The 24,682-nt window shown below is 55.2% G+C and overlaps 5 protein-coding genes across 5 annotated transcripts; all 5 read right to left on the reverse strand.

The window, feature by feature from the left end:
- Positions 1 to 60: 60 nt before the first annotated feature.
- On the reverse strand, positions 61 to 366 carry LOC308190729 (feather keratin 1-like; the record flags this gene model as incomplete). Its single annotated transcript, XM_080582384.1, has 1 exon — positions 61 to 366. The coding sequence occupies one exon, from the start codon at positions 364 to 366 to the stop codon at positions 61 to 63; it is 306 nt and encodes a 101-aa protein (XP_080438510.1).
- A 2,742-nt stretch (positions 367 to 3,108) lies between these two features.
- On the reverse strand, positions 3,109 to 3,884 carry LOC308190181 (feather keratin 1-like). Its single transcript, XM_080581209.1, has 2 exons — positions 3,866 to 3,884; positions 3,109 to 3,661 (listed from the first exon to the last, which is right to left on the reverse strand). The coding sequence occupies exon 2, from the start codon at positions 3,639 to 3,641 to the stop codon at positions 3,321 to 3,323; it is 321 nt and encodes a 106-aa protein (XP_080437335.1). The 5' UTR covers positions 3,642 to 3,661; positions 3,866 to 3,884; the 3' UTR covers positions 3,109 to 3,320.
- A 2,659-nt stretch (positions 3,885 to 6,543) lies between these two features.
- LOC308190730 (feather keratin 1-like) lies at positions 6,544 to 6,849 on the reverse strand (the record flags this gene model as incomplete). The annotated part of the gene is made up of 1 exon (XM_080582385.1): positions 6,544 to 6,849. One exon carries the CDS (start codon positions 6,847 to 6,849, stop codon positions 6,544 to 6,546), a length of 306 nt encoding a protein of 101 aa, XP_080438511.1.
- A 5,917-nt stretch (positions 6,850 to 12,766) lies between these two features.
- On the reverse strand, positions 12,767 to 13,335 carry LOC308191370 (feather keratin 1-like; the record flags this gene model as incomplete). Its single annotated transcript, XM_080583689.1, has 1 exon — positions 12,767 to 13,335. The coding sequence occupies one exon, from the start codon at positions 13,333 to 13,335 to the stop codon at positions 13,030 to 13,032; it is 306 nt and encodes a 101-aa protein (XP_080439815.1). The 3' UTR covers positions 12,767 to 13,029.
- A 6,178-nt stretch (positions 13,336 to 19,513) lies between these two features.
- On the reverse strand, positions 19,514 to 19,819 carry LOC308190731 (feather keratin 1-like; the record flags this gene model as incomplete). The annotated part of the gene is made up of 1 exon (XM_080582386.1): positions 19,514 to 19,819. The coding sequence occupies one exon, from the start codon at positions 19,817 to 19,819 to the stop codon at positions 19,514 to 19,516; it is 306 nt and encodes a 101-aa protein (XP_080438512.1).
- Between the last annotated feature and the right edge of the window lie 4,863 nt (positions 19,820 to 24,682).

Here is a 24,682-nt window from a genome sequence, read left to right on the forward strand (position 1 = left end):
AGTCGAAGAGCTGGCTTGCATGGAGTTGGAGGCTTCTGTCAGGGGTGTTGGTGTGGGTCCTTAGCAGGGGTAGCAGGCCCTTCCGCCAGAGAAGCAGCCCAGGCCTCCAAGGCCCCATCCTCCAAAGCCACCGGAGGAGATGGGCACTCCCTGGGAGCTGAGGTTGCTGCCCACGGCAGCTGATGCGGAGGATCCAACGGCGGTGTTCTGGGGGAAGGAGCTGAGGATGGGTCCTGGCAGGGTGACCACCACAGTGGAAGGCTGGATGACGACGTGGGAGTCCTCGCACTGCCTGACACAGGGCTCGTTGCAGCTGTTAGCCAGCGGGGTGGGTCCGCAGGGGCGGCAGATGTCGTAGCAGGACATGTCTGTGGTGCGGAAGGTCCCTGGAAGAGAGGGTGCTGGGAAGGTGGAGGGTGTTGGGGGCGTGAGGAGCGGTGCTGGGGGAGGCCAAGGGAGTGGGGAGGCCTAGGGTGGGACTTTGGGGAGTATGGCGGTGGTGAAGCGGAAGGGCTGTTGAGGCTGGGGGCAGAAAGAGTCTGGAGAGATGGGTCCAGTGTGGCGGGTGAAGGGGGGGAGCGGGGCTTAGGCTCACCTTGTTGGGCGCAGAGGAGAAGGCGTCGGGAGGAGTGTGTGAGGGTGCGAGGCGCAGGGCCGCTTTTATGCTGGGTCACGAGTGCCCGCGGGGCGAGAGAGCCTTTGCGCATGACAGCATTTGGCGTGAGCTGCTCTTATATGCCAAAACCCATCAAGTAATGAGGTGGGGTGTGTTGTCCCCACAATGCTCCATCTTCATTTCCTCCTGTTGAGGATGTTGGAAGTGGCGGAACATTTCAAGTGAGAGTATTAAAGGGATATTTCCTGAAGGTTCGTTAAAGGGCTGGCAGAAGATGCATGCATGACATGGGAGAAGTGCATTGTTGTCAGTGAGGTCATGGTTTGGCACTCCTGAGGTGTGGTCGGTGGCTCTGTTGTGAGGAGGGGGCCCCCGTTGTTGGCATCCCCAGCAGGCTGGTCAGGGCTTCTCAGGTATGCTGGGCGTGATGCGCTACCACTTGCATCACATTCACTCCCTCCGTGCCTTCATCCCAACTCACGAGCCTGCTTTTAGCCCTTGTCTTTCCTGTTTGGTGTGCTGCATTGGTGGCTTGGTGGTCATCTTGTAGGTAGAGGATGTATCTGGGAGCAAGTGGGCTCCCTGTCTTGTCCTTGGGGCCGCAGTCAAAAGAGGCAGAGGAGGGGAGTTTGCATAGCAGGATGTTGTAGTCGCGGGCCTGTCTTAGGGCTGACAGGACTAAGTGCGTTGGGAGTCCTGCCATGCTTCCCAAAGGGTTGCGTTGGCGACTCCGTAGCGCTCCCTTTTGTGGGGCCAGCATGTTGACAGCCGGGGCTTTGGCCTCCTGCAGTTTGGTGGGAGTCCCTTAGGCTGTTCTTTGTGGTGGGGGTCAAGGGGAATCCTATTTCTGTGCGTGGTGTTCAACGTTGAGACAGACGATATGGACGTTTTAGAGGGGAGCTGGAGGTGTGTATGCTGCTTGTAGCTGTGAACATGGGGCCCCAGTGGTGATGGTTGCATTGCGAGGATTGGGGAATGGCAAGTGCAGCCCCTGATCTGCCGAGGTGAGTGTTTTGTAGGCTGTCCCACTGGAGCTTGTTGACGAGGATGATGGGGAGGCTGTGTAGCTGGTTATGCAGGAGTCCGTGGGACCTGACAGGCTGCACCTGCAAATGCTGAGTGTCGTGGCTGATACGTTTTCAATAAATAGCTCTCTCAGTTACCTTTGAAAAGTCACGGCGACTGGGAGAGGTTCCTGAAAAGTGGAAGAGACTCATCCCACTCTTATGTTCAAAAGATGAAGGAGGAATGTCTGGGAAACTGCAGCCTGGTCAGCCTGAGGTCAGAGTCTGGGAAGGTTCTGAAGGAAATCCTCCCAGAATGTGTTCTCAAGTACGGAAAAGTGATGGAGAGTAGTCAGCGTGGATTTATAGAGAGCATATCCCCTGTGTGCCTACATAGCATCTTCTACGGAGAAGTGACTGACGTCCTACATATATGACTCTGTGATAGTGTTTGTTGTGAAGGTGTAGGATCACAGAGGCACAAAAAACATCGCTTATTGGCTCAGCACTGGGCAGCGGCAGGTCCCTTTGTAGATGGCTGAAAGAGGCCCTTATCAAACATGGGGCAACTGCTGGATTGTTCTCATAGAGGCCACCCCTGCAGCCCCCACTACCAAAACCTTGCCACGTAAAAACAGAACACTAGGGGAGGTCTTGTGGCACTTTTCAACCTGATCTTGAACCGTGTATTTATACAGGGTGAAGTGGGAGTCATCATAGAATCATAGAATGGCTCACCTTGGAAGGGACCTTAGGGATCATCTAACTCCAGCCCCCTGCCGGAGGCAGGGATGCCACCCACCAGATCACGTTGGCCAAGGCCCCATCCAGGCTGGCCTTGAACACCTCCACGCCTGGGGTAACCACAACTTCTCTTGGCAACCTGTTCCAGTGCCTCATCCTCTCACAGTGAAGAATTTCCTTTTCATGTCTAGTCTAAATCTATCCTCTTTTAGTTGAAGACCATTCCCCCTTGTCCTATCGTTATCTACCCAAGGAAAGAGACGTTCTCCGTCTTTTTCAGAAGACCCCTTCAAGTACTGAAAGGTCTCAAGGAAGTCTCCGCAGAGCCTGCACTTCTCCAGGCTGAACATCCTGAGCTCTCTGAGCCTTCTTTCATAGGGGAGGCGCTCAAGGTGGTGCCTCACGAGGACAGAGTAGAGGGGGACAATCACGTCCCTCGACCTGCTGGTCACACCTCTGTTGAAGCAGCCCAGGGTGCAGGTGGCTTTCTGGGCTGCAGGCGTGCCCTGCTGGGTCCTGTCGAGCCTTTGGTCCACCAGAACAACCCAAGTCCATCTCTGCAGGGCTGCTCTCAATGAGTTCTTCTCCCAGTCTGTCCTCCTGACTGGGATTGCCCCGACCCAGGTGCAACACCTTGAACTTGGACTTGTTGAAGCTCATGTGGTTCACATGAGCCCGCTTCTGCAGCCTGTCCAGGTCCCTTTGGCTGAAGAGCGTTGAGTGAAGAAAGGAGGAGTGTCAGGCTGGCATGCATTAGAACTTTATTGAGGAAGACTCATGAAAAGGAAGGAGCACAAACAGAAGGGCCGTGGTCAGAGGTGCAAGCAGAGTGACCATCAGCAGCTATGCATTTTGTGTGGGAGCTATTCCCAGAGCACGGAGATGAGAGCATCCTCAGTCCATGAAGTGGCTTGCAGGGCATTGTTAGCTGCTGTCAGGGGTGCTGGCGTGGGTCCTTAGCAGGGGTAGCAGGCTCTTCTGCCAGAGAAGCAGCCCAGGCCTCCAAGGCCCCAGCCTCCAAGGCCCCATCCTCCAAAGCCTCCAGAGGAGATGGGCACTCCCTGGGAGCTGAGGTTGCTGCCCACGGCAGCTGATGCGGAGGATCCAACGGCGGTGTTCTGGGGGAAGGAGCTGAGGATGGGTCCTGGCAGGGTGACCACCACGGTGGAAGGCTGGATGGCGACGTGGGAGTCCTCGCACTGCCTGACACAGGGCTCGTTGCAGCTGTTAGCCAGCGGGGTGGGTCCGCAGGGGCGGCAGATGTCGTAGCAGGACATGTCTGTGGTGCAGAGGGTCCCTGGAAGAGAGGGTGTTGGGAAGTCGGAGGGTGTTGGGGGCACGAGAAGCAGTGCTGGGGGAAGCCAAGGGAGTGGGGAGGCCTGGGGTTTTGCGGAGCATGGCAGTGGGGAGGCGGAAGGGCTGCTGAGGCTGGGGGCAGAGGGCGTATGAAGAGCTAGGCCTGTTGGGGCGGGTGAAGGAAGGGGGTGGGGTTCAGGCTCACCTTGTTGGGTGCAGGGGAGAAGGCGTCGGGAGGAGTGTGTGAGTGTGAGAGGCGCAGGGCCGGCTTTTATGCTGGTCCTTGAGTGCCCACGGGGCGAGAGAGCCTTTGCGCATGACAGCATTTGGCGTGAGCTGCTCTTGCATGCCAAAGCCTGGCAAGTAATGAGGTGGGGTGTGGTGTCCTTCCCACAACTCGACCTTTTCATTTCCTCCTGTTGAGGACATGGTGTTGGGTCATGGTGGCACCTTCAAAGTGAGAGTATTAGAGGCTGGAGCATTTCTGTGAAAGGTGCATGGCAGGGCAGGTAGATGATGTGGCCAAAGGCTGGCTGAGGTGTGGTGTCATGAGTGAGGTCTTTGCATGGCATTTATGTGGTGTGGCCCAGCCACACTGGGCTTTTTGGCTGTGAGGAAATCATTGCAGTGGAGCGTATCGGGCATAGAAGAGGGTGCTATGAAAAGAAGGAATGAGAGATGAGTAGGTCCTCCACTGGCCATGTTTCCTGACACCGTAGGCTTCCTCGCCTTTCCTCCAAAGCCGAAGCCACCAGAAAACTCAAGCCTTGACGCTCTGCTTGATGGGACGTTTTGGGCTGGGTGGGGAGGTCCGTGAGCGGCCCTGAAATTCATGAAAGGCGGAGGACAAGAGGTACTGTCAGAAAGGGCCAGCTGGGAGCCATTGTGTTATTGGGGGTGATATTTGGCATTTGTGTCAAGGGAGAAACCTATTTCTCTGCCCAGTGTTTGATTTTCTGAAAGGTGATTTGGACATTTCAGACGGAACTGGAGGCATGTGGTCTGCAACTCCAAAGTGTGGGCGAATGTCAAGGCCTTCCACTGCTTAGCCAAGGTGAGTGTTTTGCAGGCTGTCCAACAGGTGAGTGGTGCGTGTTGCTGAGGAAGACGGGGAGGCTGTGCCACTGGATGTGCTTAAGTGCACAGGACCTATCAGGTTGCACCCACAAATGCTGAGAGTCCTGGCTGAAATCTTCACAAGGCTACATTCAGCTTTCTTTGAAAGTTCTTGGTGACTGGGTTCCTGAAGACTGGAATAGACTCATCCCACTCTGATGTTCAACAAGATGGAGAAGGAAGGTCTGGGAAACTGCAGGCTGGTCACTCTGTCATCCGTCGCTGGGAATGTTTTGAAAGAAATCCTCCTGCAAAGCATTGACAAGCCCATGAACGGTAAGAAAGAGATGGGGACTAGTCAGCATGGATCTACAAAGAGCAGATCATACTTGAGCCTTCTCAGTGTCTTCTACGTTGAAGTGACGTGCTGGGTGGACAAGGGGAGAGCAGGAATTGTTGCTTACCTTGCCTTTAGTAAAGGCTTTGATGATTGCTCCAATGACATGGCCATTCAGAAGCTGAGGAAGTACGGGTTTCTTTGAGAAAGAGCCATGGTTGGGGATTTGGTGAGCCCAAGATCCAGCCTCATCTCAGAGGCGCAACCGTCATTCTATGACATTGATTGAAGTGTCTTGATGGTGTCTGTCAGGGGTGGTGTCCAGAAAATCCCAATGGGAAAGAGTAGTTCAGTGCGTGATGACTTCTATTGGTGCAGCCCTGGAGATGGCTGGCTTTCTGGGCCGCGAGTGTACATCGCTGGCTCACACTGAGATGTTTCTCCACCAATACCCCCAAGTCATTCTCTGTGGGGCTGCTCTCAATCCACTCGTTGCTCAGGCTGTATTGATGGTGGGGATTGTCTCGACCCAAATGCAGGACTTTGCATTCGGCCTTGTTGAACTCCTTGAGGTTTGCTTGGGCCCACCTGTCAAGCCTGTCAAGGTCCTTCCAGATGGCATCCCTTTCCTCTAAGGTGTCGGCCCCCCCACAGAGCTTGGTGCCATGCGCAAACTTGCTGAGGGCCCGCTCCATCCCACTGTGTATGTCAGGGGCAAGGAGGTGAGATAACACAGGTCCCAGGACAGACCCCTGAGAGAAAGCACTCCTCCATTTTATCTACCTGGGCATCGAAGTGTTGGCCGCTACTCCTTGAATGTGCTCATCCAGCCAATTAGTTGTCTGCTAAGTGGTCTGTCCATCAAATCTGTGACTCCTCTTGTTTAAAAACCAGGATACATGTAAGAGTGCTGTCTAGCTGCTTCCTGAACAGCAACAGGCTTGGGCCCTGCCGGCCTGCTGAGCCCTGCTTAATGTTGAGCGAAGTTGAAGGAGTGTTGGGAGCAGAAAGGAAGGGGAGACATCACAGGCTGACATGCACGAGAACTTTATTGTGGAAAAAAAGAGTGCAAACACTTGCAGAGTAGAAGGGACCTGTTCTGTGGTGCAAGTAGTGCAACCATCAGCCTGTGTCCCATGGTACAGCAGGTTTTCGCAGAGCCCCAAGGTCTTCGTGCACTGCAATAGAATCAGCACATGGGAGGTGCCGGGTGGGTTTGTAGCTGGGAGTAAGCCATTGCAGTGGAGAGTACTGGACATGGAAGACGGTTGAAGGAGAACAAGGAAGTGAGAGAGGAGTAGGCTGTCCATCAGCCATGCTTCCAGGCAGCATGGACTGGCCCCGTTCCCTGCTAGAGTGCGGAGTGCCCTGAGAAGAAGAGCCGAGGCTGGGGAGCCTATGCGCTATGAAGAGCGCAGAGGTGCGTCCTCAGTCGAAGAGCTGGCTTGCATGGAGTTGGAGGCTTCTGTCAGGGGTGTTGGTGTGGGTCCTTAGCAGGGGTAGCAGGCCCTTCCGCCAGAGAAGCAGCCCAGGCCTCCAAGGCCAAAGCCTCCAAAGCCACCGGAGGAGATGGGCACTCCCTGGGAGCTGAGGTTGCTGCCCACGGCAGCTGATGCGGAGGATCCAACGGCGGTGTTCTGGGGGAAGGAGCTGAGGATGGGTCCTGGCAGGGTGACCACCACGGTGGAAGGCTGGATGACGACGTGGGAGTCCTCGCACTGCCTGACACAGGGCTCGTTGCAGCTGTTAGCCAGCGGGGTGGGTCCGCAGGGGCGGCAGATGTCGTAGCAGGACATGTCTGTGGTGCGGAAGGTCCCTGGAAGAGAGGGTGCTGGGAAGGTGGAGGGTGTTGGGGGCGTGAGGAGCGGTGCTGGGGGAGGCCAAGGGAGTGGGGAGGCCTAGGGTGGGACTTTGGGGAGTATGGCGGTGGTGAAGCGGAAGGGCTGTTGAGGCTGGGGGCAGAAAGAGTCTGGAGAGATGGGTCCAGTGTGGCGGGTGAAGGGGGGGAGCGGGGCTTAGGCTCACCTTGTTGGGCGCAGAGGAGAAGGCGTCGGGAGGAGTGTGTGAGGGTGCGAGGCGCAGGGCCGCTTTTATGCTGGGTCACGAGTGCCCGCGGGGCGAGAGAGCCTTTGCGCATGACAGCATTTGGCGTGAGCTGCTCTTATATGCCAAAACCCATCAAGTAATGAGGTGGGGTGTGTTGTCCCCACGATGCTCCATCTTCATTTCCTCCTGTTGAGGATGTTGGAAGTGGCGGAACATTTCAAGTGAGAGTATTAAAGGGGTAGTTCCTGAAGGTTCGTTAAAGGGCTGGCAGAAGATGCATGCATGACATGGGAGAAGTGCATTGTTGTCAGTGAGGTCATGGTTTGGCACTCCTGAGGTGTGGTCGGTGGCTCTGTTGTGAGGAGGGGGCCCCCGTTGTTGGCATCCCCAGCAGGCTGGTCAGGGCTTCTCAGGTATGCTGGGCGTGATGCGCTACCACTTGCATCACATTCACTCCCTCCGTGCCTTCATCCCAACTCACGAGCCTGCTTTTAGCCCTTGTCTTTCCTGTTTGGTGTGCTGCATTGGTGGCTTGGTGGTCATCTTGTAGGTAGAGGATGTATCTGGGAGCAAGTGGGCTCCCTGTCTTGTCCTTGGGGCCGCAGTCAAAAGAGGCAGAGGAGGGGAGTTTGCATAGCAGGATGTTGTAGTCGCGGGCCTGTCTTAGGGCTGACAGGACTAAGTGCGTTGGGAGTCCTGCCATGCTTCCCAAAGGGTTGCGTTGGCGACTCCGTAGCGCTCCCTTTTGTGGGGCCAGCATGTTGACAGCCGGGGCTTTGGCCTCCTGCAGTTTGGTGGGAGTCCCTTAGGCTGTTCTTTGTGGTGGGGGTCAAGGGGGAATCCTATTTCTGTGCGTGGTGTTCAACGTTGAGACAGACGATATGGACGTTTTAGAGGGGAGCTGGAGGTGTGTATGCTGCTTGTAGCTGTGAACATGGGGCCCCAGTGGTGATGGTTGCATTGCGAGGATTGGGGAATGGCAAGTGCAGCCCCTGATCTGCCGAGGTGAGTGTTTTGTAGGCTGTCCCACTGGAGCTTGTTGACGAGGATGATGGGGAGGCTGTGTAGCTGGTTATGCAGGAGTCCGTGGGACCTGACAGGCTGCACCTGCAAATGCTGAGTGTCGTGGCTGATACGTTTTCAATAAATAGCTCTCTCAGTTACCTTTGAAAAGTCACGGCGACTGGGAGAGGTTCCTGAAAAGTGGAAGAGACTCATCCCACTCTTATGTTCAAAAGATGAAGGAGGAATGTCTGGGAAACTGCAGCCTGGTCAGCCTGAGGTCAGAGTCTGGGAAGGTTCTGAAGGAAATCCTCCCAGAATGTGTTCTCAAGTACGGAAAAGTGATGGAGAGTAGTCAGCGTGGATTTATAGAGAGCATATCCCCTGTGTGCCTACATAGCATCTTCTACGGAGAAGTGACTGACGTCCTACATATATGACTCTGTGATAGTGTTTGTTGTGAAGGTGTAGGATCACAGAGGCACAAAAAACATCGCTTATTGGCTCAGCACTGGGCAGCGGCAGGTCCCTTTGTAGATGGCTGAAAGAGGCCCTTATCAAACATGGGGCAACTGCTGGATTGTTCTCATAGAGGCCACCCCTGCAGCCCCCACTACCAAAACCTTGCCACGTAAAAACAGAACACTAGGGGAGGTCTTGTGGCACTTTTCAACCTGATCTTGAACCGTGTATTTATACAGGGTGAAGTGGGAGTCATCATAGAATCATAGAATGGCTCACCTTGGAAGGGACCTTAGGGATCATCTAACGCCAGCCCCCTGCCGGAGGCAGGGATGCCACCCACCAGATCACGTTGGCCAAGGCCCCATCCAGGCTGGCCTTGAACACCTCCACGCCTGGGGTAACCACAACTTCTCTTGGCAACCTGTTCCAGTGCCTCATCCTCTCACAGTGAAGAATTTCCTTTTCATGTCTAGTCTAAATCTATCCTCTTTTAGTTGAAGACCATTCCCCCTTGTCCTATCATTATCTACCCAAGGAAAGAGACGTTCTCCGTCTTTTTCAGAAGACCCCTTCAAGTACTGAAAGGTCTCAAGGAAGTCTCCGCAGAGCCTGCACTTCTCCAGGCTGAACATCCTGAGCTCTCTGAGCCTTCTTTCATAGGGGAGGCGCTCAAGGTGGTGCCTCACGAGGACAGAGCAGAGGGGGACAATCACGTCCCTCGACCTGCTGGTCACACCTCTGTTGAAGCAGCCCAGGGTGCAGGTGGCTTTCTGGGCTGCAGGCGTGCCCTGCTGGGTCCTGTCGAGCCTTTGGTCCACCAGAACAACCCAAGTCCATCTCTGCAGGGCTGCTCTCAATGAGTTCTTCTCCCAGTCTGTCCTCCTGACTGGGATTGCCCCGACCCAGGTGCAACACCTTGAACTTGGACTTGTTGAAGCTCATGTGGTTCACATGAGCCCGCTTCTGCAGCCTGTCCAGGTCCCTTTGGCTGAAGAGCGTTGAGTGAAGAAAGGAGGAGTGTCAGGCTGGCATGCATTAGAACTTTATTGAGGAAGACTCATGAAAAGGAAGGAGCACAAACAGAAGGGCCGTGGTCAGAGGTGCAAGCAGAGTGACCATCAGCAGCTATGCATTTTGTGTGGGAGCTATTCCCAGAGCACGGAGATGAGAGCATCCTCAGTCCATGAAGTGGCTTGCAGGGCATTGTTAGCTGCTGTCAGGGGTGCTGGCGTGGGTCCTTAGCAGGGGTAGCAGGCTCTTCTGCCAGAGAAGCAGCCCAGGCCTCCAAGGCCCCAGCCTCCAAGGCCCCATCCTCCAAAGCCTCCAGAGGAGATGGGCACTCCCTGGGAGCTGAGGTTGCTGCCCACGGCAGCTGATGCGGAGGATCCAACGGCGGTGTTCTGGGGGAAGGAGCTGAGGATGGGTCCTGGCAGGGTGACCACCACGGTGGAAGGCTGGATGGCGACGTGGGAGTCCTCGCACTGCCTGACACAGGGCTCGTTGCAGCTGTTAGCCAGCGGGGTGGGTCCGCAGGGGCGGCAGATGTCGTAGCAGGACATGTCTGTGGTGCGGAGGGTCCCTGGAAGAGAGGGTGTTGGGAAGTCGGAGGGTGTTGGGGGCACGAGAAGCAGTGCTGGGGGAAGCCAAGGGAGTGGGGAGGCCTGGGGTTTTGCGGAGCATGGCAGTGGGGAGGCGGAAGGGCTGCTGAGGCTGGGGGCAGAGGGCGTATGAAGAGCTAGGCCTGTTGGGGCGGGTGAAGGAAGGGGGTGGGGTTCAGGCTCACCTTGTTGGGCGCAGGGGAGAAGGCGTCGGGAGGAGTGTGTGAGTGTGAGAGGCGCAGGGCCGGCTTTTATGCTGGTCCTTGAGTGCCCGCGGGGCGAGAGAGCCTTTGCGCATGACAGCATTTGGCGTGAGCTGCTCTTGCATGCCAAAGCCTGGCAAGTAATGAGGTGGGGTGTGGTGTCCTTCCCACAACTCGACCTTTTCATTTCCTCCTGTTGAGGACATGGTGTTGGGTCGTGGTGGCACCTTCAAAGTGAGAGTATTAGAGGCTGGAGCATTTCTGTGAAAGGTGCATGGCAGGGCAGGTAGATGATGTGGCCAAAGGCTGGCTGAGGTGTGGTGTCATGAGTGAGGTCTTTGCATGGCATTTATGTGGTGTGGCCCAGCCACGCTGGGCTCTGTGGCTGTGAGGAAATCATTGCAGTGGAGCGTATCGGGCATAGAAGAGGGTGCTATGAAAAGAAGGAATGAGAGATGAGTAGGTCCTCCACTGGCCATGTTTCCTGACACCGTAGGCTTCCTCGCCTTTCCTCCAAAGCCGAAGCCACCAGAAAACTCAAGCCTTGACGCTCTGCTTGATGGGACGTTTTGGGCTGGGTGGGGAGGTCCGTGAGCGGCCCTGAGATTCATGAAAGGCGGAGGACAAGAGGTACTGTCAGAAAGGGCCAGCTGGGAGCCATTGTGTTATTGGGGGTGATATTTGGCATTTGTGTCAAGGGAGAAACCTATTTCTCTGCCCAGTGTTTGATTTTCTGAAAGGTGATTTGGACATTTCAGACGGAACTGGAGGCATGTGGTCTGCAACTCCAAAGTGTGGGCGAATGTCAAGGCCTTCCACTGCTTAGCCAAGGTGAGTGTTTTGCAGGCTGTCCAACAGGTGAGTGGTGCGTGTTGCTGAGGAAGACGGGGAGGCTGTGCCACTGGATGTGCTTAAGTGCACAGGACCTATCAGGTTGCACCCACAAATGCTGAGAGTCCTGGCTGAAATCTTCACAAGGCTACATTCAGCTTTCTTTGAAAGTTCTTGGTGACTGGGTTCCTGAAGACTGGAATAGACTCATCCCACTCTGATGTTCAACAAGATGGCGAAGGAAGGTCTGGGAAACTGCAGGCTGGTCGCTCTGTCATCCGTCGCTGGGAATGTTTTGAAAGAAATCCTCCTGCAAAGCATTGACAAGCCCATGAACGGTAAGAAAGAGATGGGGACTAGTCAGCATGGATCTACAAAGAGCAGATCATACTTGAGCCTTCTCAGTGTCTTCTACGTTGAAGTGACGTGCTGGGTGGACAAGGGGAGAGCAGGAATTGTTGCTTACCTTGCCTTTAGTAAAGGCTTTGATGATTGCTCCAATGACATGGCCATTCAGAAGCTGAGGAAGTACGGGTCTCTTTGAGAAAGAGCCATGGTTGGGGATTTGGTGAGCCCAAGATCCAGCCTCATCTCAGAGGCGCAACCGTCATTCTATGACGTTGATTGAAGTGTCTTGATGGTATCTGTCAGGGGTGGTGTCCAGAAAATCCCAATGGGAAAGAGAGTAGTTCAGTGCGTGCTGACTTCTATTGGTGCAGCCCTGGAGATGGCTGGCTTTCTGGGCCGCGAGTGTACATCGCTGGCTCACATTGAGATGTTTCTCCACCAATACCCCCAAGTCATTCTCTGTGGGGCTGCTCTCAATCCACTCGTTGCTCAGGCTGTATTGATGGTGGGGATTGTCTCGACCCAAATGCAGGACTTTGCATTCGGCCTTGTTGAACTCCTTGAGGTTTGCTTGGGCCCACCTGTCAAGCCTGTCAAGGTCCTTCCAGATGGCATCCCTTTCCTCTAAGGTGTCGGCCCCCCCACAGAGCTTGGTGCCATGTGCAAACTTGCTGAGGGCCCGCTCCATCCCACTGTGTATGTCAGGGGCAAGGAGGTGAGATAACACAGGTCCCAGGACAGACCCCTGAGAGAAAGCACTCCTCCATTTTATCTACCTGGGCATCGAAGTGTTGGCCGCTACTCCTTGAATGTGCTCATCCAGCCAATTAGTTGTCTGCTAAGTGGTCTGTCCATCAAATCTGTGACTCCTCTTGTTTAAAAACCAGGATACATGTAAGAGTGCTGTCTAGCTGCTTCCTGAACAGCAACAGGCTTGGGCCCTGCCGGCCTGCTGAGCCCTGCTTAATGTTGAGCGAAGTTGAAGGAGTGTTGGGAGCAGAAAGGAAGGGGAGACATCACAGGCTGACATGCACGAGAACTTTATTGTGGAAAAAAAGAGTGCAAACACTTGCAGAGTAGAAGGGACCTGTTCTGTGGTGCAAGTAGTGCAACCATCAGCCTGTGTCCCATGGTACAGCAGGTTTTCGCAGAGCCCCAAGGTCTTCGTGCACTGCAATAGAATCAGCACATGGGAGGTGCCGGGTGGGTTTGTGGCTGGGAGTAAGCCATTGCAGTGGAGAGTACTGGACATGGAAGACGGTGGAAGGAGAACAAGGAAGTGAGAGAGGAGTAGGCTGTCCATCAGCCATGTTTCCAGGCAGCATGGACTGGCCCCGTTCCCTGCTAGAGTGCGGAGTGCCCTGAGAAGAAGAGCCGAGGCTGGGGAGCCTGTGCGCTATGAAGAGCGCGGAGGTGCGTCCTCAGTCGAAGAGCTGGCTTGCATGGAGTTGGAGGCTTCTGTCAGGGGTGTTGGTGTGGGTCCTTAGCAGGGGTAGCAGGCCCTTCCGCCAGAGAAGCAGCCCAGGCCTCCAAGACCAAAGCCTCCAAAGCCACCGGAGGAGATGGGCACTCCCTGGGAGCTGAGGTTGCTGCCCACGGCAGCTGATGCGGAGGATCCAACGGCGGTGTTCTGGGGGAAGGAGCTGAGGATGGGTCCTGGCAGGGTGACCACCACGGTGGAAGGCTGGATGACGACGTGGGAGTCCTCGCACTGCCTGACACAGGGCTCGTTGCAGCTGTTAGCCAGCGGGGTGGGTCCGCAGGGGCGGCAGATGTCGTAGCAGGACATGTCTGTGGTGCGGAGGGTCCCTGGAAGAGAGGGTGCTGGGAAGTCAGAGGGTGTTGGGGGCGTGAGGAGCGGTGCTGGGGGAGGCCAAGGGAGTGGGGAGGCCTAGGGTGGGACTTTGGGGAGTATGGCGGTGGTGAAGCGGAAGGGCTGTTGAGGCTGGGGGCAGAAAGAGTCTGGAGAGATGGGTCCAGTGGGGCAGGTGAAGGAGGGGAGCGGGGCTCAGGCTCACCTTGTGGGGCGCAGAGGAGAAGGCGTCGGGAGGAGTGTGTGAGGGTGCGAGGCGCAGGGCCGCTTTTATGCTGGTCCTTGAGTGCCCGCGGGGTGAGAGAGCCTTTGCGCATGACAGCATTTGGCGTGAGCTGCTCTTATATGCCAAAACCCATCAAGTAATGAGGTGGGGTGTGTTGTCCCCACAATGCTCCATCTTCATTTCCTCCTGTTGAGGATGTTGGAAGTGGCGGAACATTTCAAGTGAGAGTATTAAAGGGATAGTTCCTGAAGGTTCGTTAAAGGGCTGGCAGAAGATGCATGCATGACATGGGAGAAGTGCATTGTTGTCAGTGAGGTCATGGTTTGGCACTCCTGAGGTGTGGTCGGTGGCTCTGTTGTGAGGAGGGGGCCCCCGTTGTTGGCATCCCCAGCAGGCTGGTCAGGGCTTCTCAGGTATGCTGGGCGTGATGCGCTACCACTTGCATCACATTCACTCCCTCCGTGCCTTCATCCCAACTCACGAGCCTGCTTTTAGCCCTTGTCTTTCCTGTTTGGTGTGCTGCATTGGTGGCTTGGTGGTCATCTTGTAGGTAGAGGGTGTATCTGGGAGCAAGTGGGCTCCCTGTCTTGTCCTTGGGGCCGCAGTCAAAAGAGGCAGAGGAGGGGAGTTTGCATAGCAGGATGTTGTAGTCGCGGGCCTGTCTTAGGGCTGACAGGACTAAGTGCGTTGGGAGTCCTGCCATGCTTCCCAAAGGGTTGCGTTGGCGACTCCGTAGCGCTCCCTTTTGTGGGGCCAGCATGTTGACAGCCGGGGCTTTGGCCTCCTGCAGTTTGGTGGGAGTCCCTTAGGCTGTTCTTTGTGGTGGGGGTCAAGGGGGAATCCTATTTCTGTGCGTGGTGTTCAACGTTGAGACAGACGATATGGACGTTTTAGAGGGGAGCTGGAGGTGTGCATGCTGCTTGTAGCTGTGAACATGGGGCCCCAGTGGTGATGGTTGCATTGCGAGGATTGGGGAATGGCAAGTGCAGCCCCTGATCTGCCGAGGTGAGTGTTTTGTAGGCTGTCCCACTGGAGCTTGTTGACGAGGATGATGGGGAGGCTGTGTAGCTGGTTATGCAGGAGTCCGTGGGACCTGACAGGCTGCACCTGCAAATGCTGAGTGTCGTGGCTGATACGTTTTCAATAAATAGCTCTCTCAGTTACCTTTGAAAAGTCACGGCGACTGGGAGAGGTTCCTGAAAAGTGGAAGAGACTCATCCCACTCTTATGTTCAAAAGATGAAGGAGGAATGTCTGGGAAACTGCAGCCTGGTCAGCCTGAGGTCAGAGTCTGGGAAGGTTCTGAAGGAAATCCTCCCAGAATGTGTTCTCAAGTACGGAAAAGTGATGGAGAGTAGTCAGCGTGGATTTATAGAGAGCATATCCCCTGTGTGCCTACATAGCATCTTCTACGGAGAAGTGACTGACGTCCTACATATATGACTCTGTGATAGTGTTTGTTGTGAAGGTGTAGGATCACAGAGGCACAAAAAACATCGCTTATTGGCTCAGCACTGGGCAGCGGCAGGTCCCTTTGTAGATGGCTGAAAGAGGCCCTTATCAAACATGGGGCAACTGCTGGATTGTTCTCATAGAGGCCACCCCTGCAGCCCCCACTACCAAAACCTTGCCACGTAAAAACAGAACACTAGGGGAGGTCTTGTGGCACTTTTCAACCTGATCTTGAACCGTGTATTTATACAGGGTGAAGTGGGAGTCATCATAGAATCATAGAATGGCTCACCTTGGAAGGGACCTTAAGGATCATCTAACGCCAGCCCCCTGCCGGAGGCAGGGATGCCACCCACCAGATCACGTTGGCCAAGGCCCCATCCAGGCTGGCCTTGAACACCTCCACGCCTGGGGTAACCACAACTTCTCTTGGCAACCTGTTCCAGTGCCTCATCCTCTCACAGTGAAGAATTTCCTTTTCATGTCTAGTCTAAATCTATCCTCTTTTAGTTGAAGACCATTCCCCCTTGTCCTATCATTATCTACCCAAGGAAAGAGACGTTCTCCGTCTTTTTCAGAAGACCCCTTCAAGAACTGAAAGGTCTCAAGGAAGTCTCCGCAGAGCCTGCACTTCTCCAGGCTGAACATCCTGAGCTCTCTGAGCCTTCTTTCATAGGGGAGGCGCTCAAGGTGGTGCCTCACGAGGACAGAGCAGAGGGGGACAATCACGTCCCTCGACCTGCTGGTCACACCTCTGTTGAAGCAGCCCAGGGTGCAGGTGGCTTTCTGGGCTGCAGGCGTGCCCTGCTGGGTCCTGTCGAGCCTTTGGTCCACCGGAACAACCCAAGTCCTTCTCTGCAGGGCTGCTCTCAATGAGTTCTTCTCCCAGTCTGTCCTCCTGACTGGGATTGCCCCGACCCAGGTGCAACACCTTGAACTTGGACTTGTTGAAGCTCATGTGGTTCACATGAGCCCGCTTCTGCAGCCTGTCCAGGTCCCTTTGGCTGAAGAGCGTTGAGTGAAGAAAGGAGGAGTGTCAGGCTGGCATGCATTAGAACTTTATTGAGGAAGACTCATGAAAAGGAAGGAGCACAAACAGAAGGGCCGTGGTCAGAGGTGCAAGCAGAGTGACCATCAGCAGCTATGCATTTTGTGTGGGAGCTATTCCCAGAGCACGGAGATGAGAGCGTCCTCAGTCCATGAAGTGGCTTGCAGGGCATTGTTAGCTGCTGTCAGGGGTGCTGGCGTGGGTCCTTAGCAGGGGTAGCAGGCTCTTCTGCCAGAGAAGCAGCCCAGGCCTCCAAGGCCCCAGCCTCCAAGGCCCCATCCTCCAAAGCCTCCAGAGGAGATGGGCACTCCCTGGGAGCTGAGGTTGCTGCCCACAGCAGCTGATGCGGAGGATCCAACGGCGGTGTTCTGGGGGAAGGAGCTGAGGATGGGTCCTGGCAGGGTGACCACCACGGTGGAAGGCTGGATGGCGACGTGGGAGTCCTCGCACTGCCTGACACAGGGCTCGTTGCAGCTGTTAGCCAGCGGGGTGGGTCCGCAGGGGCGGCAGATGTCGTAGCAGGACATGTCTGTGGTGCAGAGGGTCCCTGGAAGAGAGGGTGTTGGGAAGTCGGAGGGTGTTGGGGGCACGAGAAGCAGTGCTGGGGGAAGCCAAGGGAGTGGGGAGGCCTGGGGTTTTGCGGAGCATGGCAGTGGGGAGGCGGAAGGGCTGCTGAGGCTGGGGGCAGAGGGCGTATGAAGAGCTAGGCCTGTTGGGGCGGGTGAAGGAAGGGGGTGGGGTTCAGGCTCACCTTGTTGGGTGCAGGGGAGAAGGCGTCGGGAGGAGTGTGTGAGTGTGAGAGGCGCAGGGCCGGCTTTTATGCTGGTCCTTGAGTGCCCGCGGGGCGAGAGAGCCTTTGCGCATGACAGCATTTGGCGTGAGCTGCTCTTGCATGCCAAAGCCTGGCAAGTAATGAGGTGGGGTGTGGTGTCCTTCCCACAACTCGACCTTTTCATTTCCTCCTGTTGAGGACATGGTGTTGGGTCGTGGTGGCACCTTCAAAGTGAGAGTATTAGAGGCTGGAGCATTTCTGTGAAAGGTGCATGGCAGGGCAGGTAGATGATGTGGCCAAAGGCTGGCTGAGGTGTGGTGTCATGAGTGAGGTCTTTGCATGGCATTTATGTGGTGTGGCCCAGCCACACTGGGCTTTGTGGCTGTGAGGAAATCATTGCAGTGGAGCGTATCGGGCATAGAAGAGGGTGCTATGAAAAGAAGGAATGAGAGATGAGTAGGTCCTCCACTGGCCATGTTTCCTGACACCGTAGGCTTCCTCGCCTTTCCTCCAAAGCCAAGGCCACCAGAAAAGTCAAGCCTTGACGCTCTGCTTGATGGGACGTTTTGGGCTGGGTGGGGAGGTCCGTGAGCGGCCCTGAAATTCATGAAAGGCGGAGGACAAGAGGTACTGTCAGAAAGGGCCAGCTGGGAGCCATTGTGTTATTGGGGGTGATATTTGGCATTTGTGTCAAGGGAGAAACCTATTTCTCTGCCCAGTGTTTGATTTTCTGAAAGGTGATTTGGACATTTCAGACGGAACTGGAGGCATGTGGTCTGCAACTCCAAAGTGTGGGCGAATGTCAAGGCCTTCCACTGCTTAGCCAAGGTGAGTGTTTTGCAGGCTGTCCAACAGGTGAGTGGTGCGTGTTGCTGAGGAAGACGGGGAGGCTGTGCCACTGGATGTGCTTAAGTGCACAGGACCTATCAGGTTGCACCCACAAATGCTGAGAGTCCTGGCTGAAATCTTCACAAGGCTACATTCAGCTTTCTTTGAAAGTTCTTGGTGACTGGGTTCCTGAAGACTGGAATAGACTCATCCCACTCTGATGTTCAACAAGATGGAGAAGGAAGGTCTGGGAAACTGCAGGCTGGTCACTCTGTCATCCGTCGCTGGGAATGTTTTGAAAGAAATCCTCCTGCAAAGCATTGACAAGCCCATGAACGGTAAGAAAGAGATGGGGACTAGTCAGCATGGATCTACAAAGAGCAGATCATACTTGAGCCTTCTCAGTGTCTTCTACGTTGAAGTGACGTGCTGGGTGGACAAGGGGAGAGCAGGAATTGTTGCTTACCTTGCCTTTAGTAAAGGCTTTGATGATTGCTCCAATGACATGGCCATTCAGAAGCTGAGGAAGTACGGGTTTCTTTGAGAAAGAGCCATGGTTGGGGATTTGGTGAGCCCAAGATCCAGCCTCATCTCAGAGGCGCAACCGTCATTCTATGACATTGATTGAAGTGTCTTGATGGTGTCTGTCAGGGGTGGTGTCCAGAAAATCCCAATGGGAAAGAGTAGTTCAGTGCGTGATGACTTCTATTGGTGCAGCCCTGGAGATGGCTGGCTTTCTGGGCCGCGAGTGTACATCGCTGGCTCACATTGAGATGTTTCTCCACCAATACCCCCAAGTCATTCTCTGTGGGGCTGCTCTCAATCCACTCGTTGCTCAGGCTGTATTGATGTTGGGGATTGTCTCGACCCAAATGCAGGACTTTGCATTCGGCCTTGTTGAACTCCTTGAGGTTTGCTTGGGCCCACCTGTCAAGCCTGTCAAGGTCCTTCCAGATGGCATCCCTTTCCTCTAAGGTGTCGGCCCCCCCACAGAGCTTGGTGCCATGCGCAAACTTGCTGAGGGCCCGCTCCATCCCACTGTGTATGTCAGGGGCAAGGAGGTGAGATAACACAGGTCCCAGGACAGACCCCTGAGAGAAAGCACTCCTCCATTTTATCTACCTGGGCATCGAAGTGTTGGCCGCTACTCCTTGAATGTGCTCATCCAGCCAATTAGTTGTCTGCTAAGTGGTCTGTCCATCAAATCTGTGACTCCTCTTGTTTAAAAACCAGGATACATGTAAGAGTGCTGTCTAGCTGCTTCCTGAACAGCAACAGGCTTGGGCCCTGCCGGCCTGCTGAGCCCTGCTTAATGTTGAGCGAAGTTGAAGGAGTGTTGGGAGCAGAAAGGAAGGGGAGACATCACAGGCTGACATGCACGAGAACTTTATTGTGGAAAAAAAGAGTGCAAACACTTGCAGAGTAGAAGGGACCTGTTCTGTGGTGCAAGTAGTGCAACCATCAGCCTGTGTCCCATGGTACAGCAGGTTTTCGCAGAGCCCCAAGGTCTTCGTGCACTGCAATAGAATCAGCACATGGGAGGTGCCGGGTGGGTTTGTAGCTGGGAGTAAGCCATTGCAGTGGAGAGTACTGGACATGGAAGACGGTTGAAGGAGAACAAGGAAGTGAGAGAGGAGTAGGCTGTCCATCAGCCATGCTTCCAGGCAGCATGGACTGGCCCCGTTCCCTGCTAGAGTGCGGAGTGCCCTGAGAAGAAGAGCCGAGGCTGGGGAGCCTATGCGCTATGAAGAGCGCAGAGGTGCGTCCTCAGTCGAAGAGCTGGCTTGCATGGAGTTGGAGGCTTCTGTCAGGGGTGTTGGTGTGGGTCCTTAGCAGGGGTAGCAGGCCCTTCCGCCAGAGAAGCAGCCCAGGCCTCCAAGGCCAAAGCCTCCAAAGCCACCGGAGGAGATGGGCACTCCCTGGGAGCTGAGGTTGCTGCCCACGGCAGCTGATGCGGAGGATCCAACGGCGGTGTTCTGGGGGAAGGAGCTGAGGATGGGTCCTGGCAGGGTGACCACCACGGTGGAAGGCTGGATGACGACGTGGGAGTCCTCGCACTGCCTGACACAGGGCTCGTTGCAGCTGTTAGCCAGCGGGGTGGGTCCGCAGGGGCGGCAGATGTCGTAGCAGGACATGTCTGTGGTGCGGAAGGTCCCTGGAAGAGAGGGTGCTGGGAAGGTGGAGGGTGTTGGGGGCGTGAGGAGCGGTGCTGGGGGAGGCCAAGGGAGTGGGGAGGCCTAGGGTGGGACTTTGGGGAGTATGGCGGTGGTGAAGCGGAAGGGCTGTTGAGGCTGGGGGCAGAAAGAGTCTGGAGAGATGGGTCCAGTGTGGCGGGTGAAGGGGGGGAGCGGGGCTTAGGCTCACCTTGTTGGGCGCAGAGGAGAAGGCGTCGGGAGGAGTGTGTGAGGGTGCGAGGCGCAGGGCCGCTTTTATGCTGGGTCACGAGTGCCCGCGGGGCGAGAGAGCCTTTGCGCATGACAGCATTTGGCGTGAGCTGCTCTTATATGCCAAAACCCATCAAGTAATGAGGTGGGGTGTGTTGTCCCCACGATGCTCCATCTTCATTTCCTCCTGTTGAGGATGTTGGAAGTGGCGGAACATTTCAAGTGAGAGTATTAAAGGGGTAGTTCCTGAAGGTTCGTTAAAGGGCTGGCAGAAGATGCATGCATGACATGGGAGAAGTGCATTGTTGTCAGTGAGGTCATGGTTTGGCACTCCTGAGGTGTGGTCGGTGGCTCTGTTGTGAGGAGGGGGCCCCCGTTGTTGGCATCCCCAGCAGGCTGGTCAGGGCTTCTCAGGTATGCTGGGCGTGATGCGCTACCACTTGCATCACATTCACTCCCTCCGTGCCTTCATCCCAACTCACGAGCCTGCTTTTAGCCCTTGTCTTTCCTGTTTGGTGTGCTGCATTGGTGGCTTGGTGGTCATCTTGTAGGTAGAGGATGTATCTGGGAGCAAGTGGGCTCCCTGTCTTGTCCTTGGGGCCGCAGTCAAAAGAGGCAGAGGAGGGGAGTTTGCATAGCAGGATGTTGTAGTCGCGGGCCTGTCTTAGGGCTGACAGGACTAAGTGCGTTGGGAGTCCTGCCATGCTTCCCAAAGGGTTGCGTTGGCGACTCCGTAGCGCTCCCTTTTGTGGGGCCAGCATGTTGACAGCCGGGGCTTTGGCCTCCTGCAGTTTGGTGGGAGTCCCTTAGGCTGTTCTTTGTGGTGGGGGTCAAGGGGGAATCCTATTTCTGTGCGTGGTGTTCAACGTTGAGACAGACGATATGGACGTTTTAGAGGGGAGCTGGAGGTGTGTATGCTGCTTGTAGCTGTGAACATGGGGCCCCAGTGGTGATGGTTGCATTGCGAGGATTGGGGAATGGCAAGTGCAGCCCCTGATCTGCCGAGGTGAGTGTTTTGTAGGCTGTCCCACTGGAGCTTGTTGACGAGGATGATGGGGAGGCTGTGTAGCTGGTTATGCAGGAGTCCGTGGGACCTGACAGGCTGCACCTGCAAATGCTGAGTGTCGTGGCTGATACGTTTTCAATAAATAGCTCTCTCAGTTACCTTTGAAAAGTCACGGCGACTGGGAGAGGTTCCTGAAAAGTGGAAGAGACTCATCCCACTCTTATGTTCAAAAGATGAAGGAGGAATGTCTGGGAAACTGCAGCCTGGTCAGCCTGAGGTCAGAGTCTGGGAAGGTTCTGAAGGAAATCCTCCCAGAATGTGTTCTCAAGTACGGAAAAGTGATGGAGAGTAGTCAGCGTGGATTTATAGAGAGCATATCCCCTGTGTGCCTACATAGCATCTTCTACGGAGAAGTGACTGACGTCCTACATATATGACTCTGTGATAGTGTTTGTTGTGAAGGTGTAGGATCACAGAGGCACAAAAAACATCGCTTATTGGCTCAGCACTGGGCAGCGGCAGGTCCCTTTGTAGATGGCTGAAAGAGGCCCTTATCAAACATGGGGCAACTGCTGGATTGTTCTCATAGAGGCCACCCCTGCAGCCCCCACTACCAAAACCTTGCCACGTAAAAACAGAACACTAGGGGAGGTCTTGTGGCACTTTTCAACCTGATCTTGAACCGTGTATTTATACAGGGTGAAGTGGGAGTCATCATAGAATCATAGAATGGCTCACCTTGGAAGGGACCTTAGGGATCATCTAACGCCAGCCCCCTGCCGGAGGCAGGGATGCCACCCACCAGATCACGTTGGCCAAGGCCCCATCCAGGCTGGCCTTGAACACCTCCACGCCTGGGGTAACCACAACTTCTCTTGGCAACCTGTTCCAGTGCCTCATCCTCTCACAGTGAAGAATTTCCTTTTCATGTCTAGTCTAAATCTATCCTCTTTTAGTTGAAGACCATTCCCCCTTGTCCTATCGTTATCTACCCAAGGAAAGAGACGTTCTCCGTCTTTTTCAGAAGACCCCTTCAAGTACTGAAAGGTCTCAAGGAAGTCTCCGCAGAGCCTGCACTTCTCCAGGCTGAACATCCTGAGCTCTCTGAGCCTTCTTTCATAGGGGAGGCGCTCAAGGTGGTGCCTCACGAGGACAGAGCAGAGGGGGACAATCACGTCCCTCGACCTGCTGGTCACACCTCTGTTGAAGCAGCCCAGGGTGCAGGTGGCTTTCTGGGCTGCAGGCGTGCCCTGCTGGGTCCTGTCGAGCCTTTGGTCCACCGGAACAACCCAAGTCCATCTCTGCAGGGCTGCTCTCAATGAGTTCTTCTCCCAGTCTGTCCTCCTGACTGGGATTGCCCCGACCCAGGTGCAACACCTTGAACTTGGACTTGTTGAAGCTCATGTGGTTCACATGAGCCCGCTTCTGCAGCCTGTCCAGGTCCCTTTGGCTGAAGAGCGTTGAGTGAAGAAAGGAGGAGTGTCAGGCTGGCATGCATTAGAACTTTATTGAGGAAGACTCATGAAAAGGAAGGAGCACAAACAGAAGGGCCGTGGTCAGAGGTGCAAGCAGAGTGACCATCAGCAGCTATGCATTTTGTGTGGGAGCTATTCCCAGAGCACGGAGATGAGAGCATCCTCAGTCCATGAAGTGGCTTGCAGGGCATTGTTAGCTGCTGTCAGGGGTGCTGGCGTGGGTCCTTAGCAGGGGTAGCAGGCTCTTCTGCCAGAGAAGCAGCCCAGGCCTCCAAGGCCCCAGCCTCCAAGGCCCCATCCTCCAAAGCCTCCAGAGGAGATGGGCACTCCCTGGGAGCTGAGGTTGCTGCCCACGGCAGCTGATGCGGAGGATCCAACGGCGGTGTTCTGGGGGAAGGAGCTGAGGATGGGTCCTGGCAGGGTGACCACCACGGTGGAAGGCTGGATGGCGACGTGGGAGTCCTCGCACTGCCTGACACAGGGCTCGTTGCAGCTGTTAGCCAGCGGGGTGGGTCCGCAGGGGCGGCAGATGTCGTAGCAGGACATGTCTGTGGTGCGGAGGGTCCCTGGAAGAGAGGGTGTTGGGAAGTCGGAGGGTGTTGGGGGCACGAGAAGCAGTGCTGGGGGAAGCCAAGGGAGTGGGGAGGCCTGGGGTTTTGCGGAGCATGGCAGTGGGGAGGCGGAAGGGCTGCTGAGGCTGGGGGCAGAGGGCGTATGAAGAGCTAGGCCTGTTGGGGCGGGTGAAGGAAGGGGGTGGGGTTCAGGCTCACCTTGTTGGGCGCAGGGGAGAAGGCGTCGGGAGGAGTGTGTGAGTGTGAGAGGCGCAGGGCCGGCTTTTATGCTGGTCCTTGAGTGCCCGCGGGGCGAGAGAGCCTTTGCGCATGACAGCATTTGGCGTGAGCTGCTCTTGCATGCCAAAGCCTGGCAAGTAATGAGGTGGGGTGTGGTGTCCTTCCCACAACTCGACCTTTTCATTTCCTCCTGTTGAGGACATGGTGTTGGGTCGTGGTGGCACCTTCAAAGTGAGAGTATTAGAGGCTGGAGCATTTCTGTGAAAGGTGCATGGCAGGGCAGGTAGATGATGTGGCCAAAGGCTGGCTGAGGTGTGGTGTCATGAGTGAGGTCTTTGCATGGCATTTATGTGGTGTGGCCCAGCCACGCTGGGCTCTGTGGCTGTGAGGAAATCATTGCAGTGGAGCGTATCGGGCATAGAAGAGGGTGCTATGAAAAGAAGGAATGAGAGATGAGTAGGTCCTCCACTGGCCATGTTTCCTGACACCGTAGGCTTCCTCGCCTTTCCTCCAAAGCCGAAGCCACCAGAAAACTCAAGCCTTGACGCTCTGCTTGATGGGACGTTTTGGGCTGGGTGGGGAGGTCCGTGAGCGGCCCTGAGATTCATGAAAGGCGGAGGACAAGAGGTACTGTCAGAAAGGGCCAGCTGGGAGCCATTGTGTTATTGGGGGTGATATTTGGCATTTGTGTCAAGGGAGAAACCTATTTCTCTGCCCAGTGTTTGATTTTCTGAAAGGTGATTTGGACATTTCAGACGGAACTGGAGGCATGTGGTCTGCAACTCCAAAGTGTGGGCGAATGTCAAGGCCTTCCACTGCTTAGCCAAGGTGAGTGTTTTGCAGGCTGTCCAACAGGTGAGTGGTGCGTGTTGCTGAGGAAGACGGGGAGGCTGTGCCACTGGATGTGCTTAAGTGCACAGGACCTATCAGGTTGCACCCACAAATGCTGAGAGTCCTGGCTGAAATCTTCACAAGGCTACATTCAGCTTTCTTTGAAAGTTCTTGGTGACTGGGTTCCTGAAGACTGGAATAGACTCATCCCACTCTGATGTTCAACAAGATGGAGAAGGAAGGTCTGGGAAACTGCAGGCTGGTCGCTCTGTCATCCGTCGCTGGGAATGTTTTGAAAGAAATCCTCCTGCAAAGCATTGACAAGCCCATGAACGGTAAGAAAGAGATGGGGACTAGTCAGCATGGATCTACAAAGAGCAGATCATACTTGAGCCTTCTCAGTGTCTTCTACGTTGAAGTGACGTGCTGGGTGGACAAGGGGAGAGCAGGAATTGTTGCTTACCTTGCCTTTAGTAAAGGCTTTGATGATTGCTCCAATGACATGGCCATT

Source organism: Anser brachyrhynchus (assembly GCF_964034855.1).
Source record: "Anser brachyrhynchus genome assembly, chromosome: 2".
Lineage (NCBI taxonomy): Eukaryota > Metazoa > Chordata > Aves > Anseriformes > Anatidae > Anser > Anser brachyrhynchus.

Bases quoted from the DNA above. Each gene is read 5' to 3' on its own strand.
- LOC308190181 (XM_080581209.1), bottom strand. From the start codon at position 3,641: ATGTCCTGCTACGACATCTGCCGCCCCTGCGGACCCACCCCGCTGGCT.